At 32.0% G+C, this 6,803-nt stretch overlaps 1 protein-coding gene across 1 annotated transcript in view; it reads right to left on the bottom strand.

Annotated features, from left to right (window-relative positions):
• The window catches only part of LOC127361529 (uncharacterized), a 57,613-nt gene continuing 50,810 nt past the window's right edge, over positions 1-6,803 (bottom strand). The window contains exons 7-14 of the mRNA XM_051396223.1: positions 6,762-6,785; positions 5,654-5,674; positions 4,946-4,966; positions 3,828-3,848; positions 2,709-2,729; positions 2,176-2,277; positions 1,818-1,838; positions 1-25 (exon numbers count right to left, since the gene is read on the bottom strand). Of these exons, the coding sequence (XP_051252183.1) occupies positions 1-25; positions 1,818-1,838; positions 2,176-2,277; positions 2,709-2,729; positions 3,828-3,848; positions 4,946-4,966; positions 5,654-5,674; positions 6,762-6,785 (256 nt within the window). The remainder of the gene's footprint in view (positions 26-1,817; positions 1,839-2,175; positions 2,278-2,708; positions 2,730-3,827; positions 3,849-4,945; positions 4,967-5,653; positions 5,675-6,761; positions 6,786-6,803) is intronic.

The raw sequence follows: 6,803 nt of genomic DNA, 5'->3' as shown, positions 1-6,803 counted from the left end.
TCACTGTTTTCTCTTCTCCTCCTTCCTGCAGAAAGTAATAAACAGTGTTATGAAACTCCTTCATCAGTATGAAAATAAACATTAAAAACTAAAGAAACAGGATTTCAAATATGAGAACAGTGAGTGGAAAAAGACAAAAGAACTTCTACATGTAATGTGTGTCTGTACTAAATGTTGATAAATGAATCAATATTTTAATGTCAGTAAACTCTCAATATTTGGAAGAATTTCTCCTCCAAAAGTTTTACTAACTAATAATCATTGTTTATTGTCCCTGTTACAAACTGTAAGTGCATTTTCCCTCCTCGTCACAAAGAAACAACTGGTGGTTCAATGCAGTTGTGAGTCGCTCTCACATTATAAAGAGAGGGATGGACTCGACTTGTCTTCCTTTGTCTCCAAACATTTCACCTGGATGATGTGTAGATGATGGAGATGTTTGCTGTGTGACTTTGAATGAACCTTTAATGTGAGTAGCAATTTCTTATATTAATTTACATCATATTATGGTATATAAGAGACAGGAAGGTTAGATTTGTTCAATAATATTATGTTGACTTATATGTCAGTCTAATCTTTATTTGAGAAATGTATGATACTTAAATGTGTAAATGTTGAACATGGATTAATGACTGTTTTTTTAGAAATATTGTAATTTGTTCTTTCTTTGTTTAGAACCATGGTTATCATCATCCTAGAAAGGCAACATTGGATTGGTTAATAAATAGATGACTGATGGCAATCCTTGTTTCTTGGTGGTCTGTGGCTCCAGTTAGAAACTTAAACCCACAACAGTTCCAGACTGGATAATCAGACTGATTTCTCTCCTCTTTTTAAAGTAGTTTCCTCTACTTCTCACTTTAACATGAATTATTATTAGATTATTCTAGGACAACAGGAACATTATGAGGGTTATATATTATAATATTTACTGTTGTTGATCTTCAATAAAATAAAGTTGATTGAACTTCAGTGTCAGTGTGGATACAACAGATACAAGTGACAGAAAAGATGAATGTAACTAAACTAAAGAGGTTTTAATGATGTTCACAGCTTCATCAATATATTATGTGTGAAAGAATCTTTATGAAGTTAACAGATTATACTCACCGTTCTTTCTTCACCTCCTCCCTGCAGAAAGTAATAAACAGTGTTATGAAACTCCTTCATCAGTATGAAAATAAACATTAAAAACTAAAGAAACAGGATTTCAAATATGAGAACAGTGAGTGGAAAAGGACAAAAGAGCTTCTACATGTAATGTGTGTCTGTAATAAATGTTGATAAATGAATCAACATTTTAATGTCAGTAAACTCTTCTTTTAGGAGAGGAGTGTCTTTCTTTAAAATGTTTACCTCCGGTCCTACCAGCCTGTTCACCACCTACTATAATCTCATTATGTGTCTAATTACAGTGATTGGAGCTTCAAATACAGGAGATGGTTACCAATATGACACATTTCATAGAGAAAGTTTTACTAACTAATAATCATTGTTTATTGTCCCAGACTGGATAATCAGACTGATTTCTCTCCTCTTTTTAAAGTAGTTTCCTCTACTTCTCACTTTAACATGAATTATTATTAGATTATTCTAGGACAACAGGAACATTATGAGGGTTATATATTATAATATTTACTGTTGTTGATCTTCAATAAAATAAAGTTGATTGAACTTCAGTGTCAGTGTGGATACAACAGATACAAGTGACAGAAAAGATGAATGTAACTAAACTAAAGAGGTTTTAATGATGTTCACAGCTTCATCAATATATTATGTGTGAAAGAATCTTTATGAGGTTAACAGATTATACTCACAGTTTTTTCTTCTCCTCCTTCCTGCAGAAAGTAATAAACAGTGTTATGAAACTCCTTCATCAGTATGAAAATAAACATTAAAAACTAAAGAAACAGGATTTCAAATATGAGAACAGTGAGTGGAAAAAGACAAAAGAGCTTCTACATGTAATGTGTGTCTGTACTAAATGTTGATAAATGAATCAACATTTTCATCCAGTACGTTTTATCCTGCTGATATCAATATGCTGATGTCCACTAATGTTATCCAGCTGCATGACTCAGAGATCTTTATAATTAACTTGTGTCTCTCACTCTGTGTGTGTGTGTACAAAATGTTAATGAATAAAGTTACATTTTAATGTTTGGAAAAATTTACCTGAGAGGAGAAAATTCTCCTTTAAAATCAATGGCGATATCTTTTGACAGATCACTCTTGAAGGACACATTGGATGTAGTCGACTTGTCACTGGTTCTAGTTCTGGTGGACGAGAGGGAAAAACCACCAGGGTGGTAAATTAGATTGTGATCCATCAGCCACAGCAACTGCTGGATACACAGAAACTACCAAGTAGACATCAGAAAAGTTCAGTAAAAGTTGATTCTGTTTCCACTGAATGATTTCTCTCCTCTTTTTAAAGTAGTTTCCTCTACTTCTCACTTTAACATTCATTATTATTAGATTATTCTAGGACAACAGGAACATTATGAGGGTTATATATTATAATATTTACAGTTGTTGATCTTCAATAAAATAAAGTTGATTGAACTTCAGTGTCAGTGTGGATACAACAGATACAAGTGACAGAAAAGATGAATGTAACTAAACTAAAGAGGTTTTAATGATGTTCACAGCTTCATCAATATATTATGTGTGAAAGAATCTTCATGAGGTTAACAGATTATACTCACTGTGCTTTCATCAACTCCTCCCTGCAGAAAGTAATAAACAGTGTTATGAAACTCCTTCATCAGTATGAAAATAAACATTAAAAACTAAAGAAACAGGATTTCAAATATGAGAACAGTGAGTGGAAAAAGACAAAAGAGCTTCTACATGTAATGTGTGTCTGTACTAAATGTTGATAAATGAATCAACATTTTAATGTCAGTAAACTCTCAATATTTGGAAGAATTTCTCCTCCAAAAGTTTTACTAACTAATAATCATTGTTTATTGTCCCTGTTACAAACTGTAAGTGTATTTTTCCTCCTCGTAACAATGAAACAACTGGTGGTTCAATGCAGCTGTGAGTCCCTCTCACATTATAAAGAGAGGAATGGACTCAACTTGTCTTCCTTTGTCTCCAAACATTTCACCTGGATGATGTGTAGATGATGGAGATGTTTGCTGTGTGACTCTGAATGAACCTTTAATGTGAGTAGCAATTTCTTTATATTAATTTACATCATATTATGGTATATAAGAGACAGGAAGGTTAGATTTGTTCAATAATATTATATTGACTTATATGTCAGTCTAATCTTTATTTGAGAGATTTATGATACTTAAATGTGTAAATGTTGAACATGATTTAAAGACTGGATTAATGACTGTTTTTTTAGAAATATTGTAATTTGTTCTTTCTTTGTTTAGAACCATGGTTATCATCATCCTAGAAAGGCAACATTGGATTGGTTAAGAAATAGATGACTGATGGCAATCCTTGTTTCTTGGTGGTCTGTGGCTCCAGTTAGAAACTTAAATCCACAACAGTTCCAGACTGGATAATCAGACTGATTCCTCTCCTCTTTTTAAAGTAGTTTCCTCTACTTCTCACTTTAACATGAATTATTATTAGATTATTCTAGGACAACAGGAACATTATGAGGGTTATATATTATAATATTTACTGTTGTTGATCTTCAATAAAATAAAGTTGATTGAACTTCAGTGTCAGTGTGGATACAACAGATACAAGTGACAGAAAAGATGAATGTAACTAAACTAAAGAGGTTTTAATGATGTTCACAGCTTCATCAATATATTATGTGTGAAAGAATCTTTATGAAGTTAACAGATTATACTCACCGTTCTTTCTTCATCTCCTTCCTGCAGAAAGTAATAAACAGTGTTATGAAACTCCTTCATCAGTATGAAAATAAACATTAAAAACTAAAGAAACAGGATTTCAAATATGAGAACAGTGAGTGGAAAAAGACAAAAGAGCTTCTACATTTAATGTGTGTCTGTACTAAATGTCGATAAATGAATCAACATTTTAATGTCAGTAAACTCTCAATATTTGGAAGAATTTCTCCTCCAAAAGTTTTACTAACTAATAATCATTGTTTATTGTCCCTGTAACAGACTGTAAGTGTATTTGCCCTCCTCGTCACAATGAAACAACTGGTGGTTCAATGCAGTTGTGAGTCGCTCTCACATTATAAAGAGAGGGATGGACTCGAGTTGTCTTCCTTTGTCTCCAAACATTTCACCTGGATGATGTGTAGATGATGGAGATGTTTGCTGTGTGACTTTTAATGAACCTTTAATGTGTTTAGCAATTTCTTTATATTAATTTACATCATATTATGGTATATAAGAGACAGGAAGGTTAGATTTGTTCAATAATATTATATTGACTTATATGTCAGTCTAATCTTTATTAGAGAGATTTATGATACTTAAATGTGTAAATGTTGAACATGATTTAAAGACTGGATTAATGACTGTCTTTTAGAAATATTGTAATTTGTTCTTTCTTTGTTTAGAACCATGGTTATCATCATCCTAGAAAGGCAACATTGGATTGGTTAATAAATAGATGTCTGATGGCAATCCTTGTTTCTTGGTGGTCTGTGGCTCCAGTTAGAAACTTAAATCCACAACAGTTCCAGACTGGATAATCAGACTGATTTCTCTCCTCTTTTTAAAGTAGTTTCCTCTACTTCTCACTTTAACATGAATTATTATTAGATTATTCTAGGACAACAGGAACATTATGAGGGTTATATATTATAATATTTACTGTTGTTGATCTTCAATAAAATAAAGTTGATTGAACTTCAGTGTCAGTGTGGATACAACAGATACAAGTGACAGAAAAGAAGAATGTAACTAAACTAAAGAGGTTTTAATGATGTTCACAGCTTCATCAATATATTATGTGTGAAAGAATCTTTATGAGGTTAACAGATTATACTCACCGTTCTTTCTTCAACTCCTCCCTGCAGAAAGTAATAAACAGTGTTATGAAACTCCTTCATCAGTATGAAAATAAACATTAAAAACTAAAGAAACAGGATTTCAAATATGAGAACAGTGAGTGGAAAAGGACAAAAGAGCTTCTACATGTAATGTGTGTCTGTAATAAATGTTGATAAATGAATCAACATTTTAATGTCAGTAAACTCTTCTTTTTAGGAGAGGAGTGTCTTTCTTTAAAATGTTTACCTCCGGTCCTACCAGCCTGTTCACCACCTACTATAATCTCATTATGTGTCTAATTACAGTGATTGGAGCTTCAAATACAGGAGATGGTTACCAATATGACACATTTCATAGAGAAAGTTTTACTAACTAATAATCATTGTTTATTGTCCCAGACTGGATAATCAGACTGATTTCTCTCCTCTTTTTAAAGTAGTTTCCTCTACTTCTCACTTTAACATGAATTATTATTAGATTATTCTAGGACAACAGGAACATTATGAGGGTTATATATTATAATATTTACAGTTGTTGATCTTCAATAAAATAAAGTTGATTGAACTTCAGTGTCAGTGTGGATACAACAGATACAAGTGACAGAAAAGATGAATGTAACTAAACTAAAGAGGTTTTAATGATGTTCACAGCTTCATCAATATATTATGTGTGAAAGAATCTTCATGAGCTTAACAGATTATACTCACTGTTTTTTCTTCTCCTCCTTCCTGCAGAAAGTAATAAACAGTGTTATGAAACTCCTTCATCAGTATGAAAATAAACATTAATAACTAAAGAAACAGGATTTCAAATATGAGAACAGTGAGTGGAAAAAGACAAAAGAGCTTCTACATGTAATGTGTGTCTGTACTAAATGTTGATAAATGAATCAATATTTTAATGTCAGTAAACTCTCAATATTTGGAAGAATTTATCCTCCAAAAGTTTTACTAACTAATAATCATTGTTTATTGTCCCTGTTACAAACTGTAAGTGCATTTTCCCTCCTCGTCACAAAGAAACAACTGGTGGTTCAATGCAGTTGTGAGTCGCTCTCACATTATAAAGAGAGGGATGGACTCGACTTGTCTTCCTTTGTCTCCAAACATTTCACCTGGATGATGTGTAGATGATGGAGATGTTTGCTGTGTGACTTTTAATGAACCTTTAATGTGAGTAGCAATTACTTTATATTAATTTACATCATATTATGGTACATAAGAGACAGGAAGGTTAGATTTGTTCAATAATATTATGTTGACTTATATGTCAGTCTAATCTTTATTTGAGAAATGTATGATACTTAAATGTGTAAATGTTGAACATGGATTAATGACTGTTTTTTTAGAAATATTGTAATTTGTTCTTTCTTTGTTTAGAACCATGGTTATCATCATCCTAGAAAGGCAACATTGAATTGGTTGATAAATGGATGACTGATGGCAATCCTTGTTTCTTGGTGGTCTGTGGCTCCAGTTAGAAACCTAAATCCACAACAGTTCCAGACTGGATAATCAGACTGATTTCTCTCCTCTTTTTGAAGTAGTTTTCCACTACTTCTCACTTTAACATGAATTATAATTAGATTATTCTAGGACAACAGGAACATTATGAGGGTTATATATTATAATATTTACTGTTGTTGACCTTCAATAAAATAAAGTTCATTGAACTTCAGTGTCAGTATGGATACAACAGATACAAGTGACAGAAAAGATGAATGTAACTAAACTAAAGAGGTTTTAATGATGTTCACAGCTTCATCAATATATTATGTGTGAAAGAATCTTTATGAGGTTAACAGATTATACTCACATTTGTTTTCTCTTCATCTCCTCCCTGCAGAAAGTAATAAAC

This window comes from Dicentrarchus labrax, unplaced genomic scaffold (assembly GCF_905237075.1).
Source record: "Dicentrarchus labrax unplaced genomic scaffold, dlabrax2021, whole genome shotgun sequence".
Classification (NCBI taxonomy): domain Eukaryota; kingdom Metazoa; phylum Chordata; class Actinopteri; family Moronidae; genus Dicentrarchus; species Dicentrarchus labrax.
This window is presented reverse-complemented; position numbering and strand designations above follow the sequence as displayed.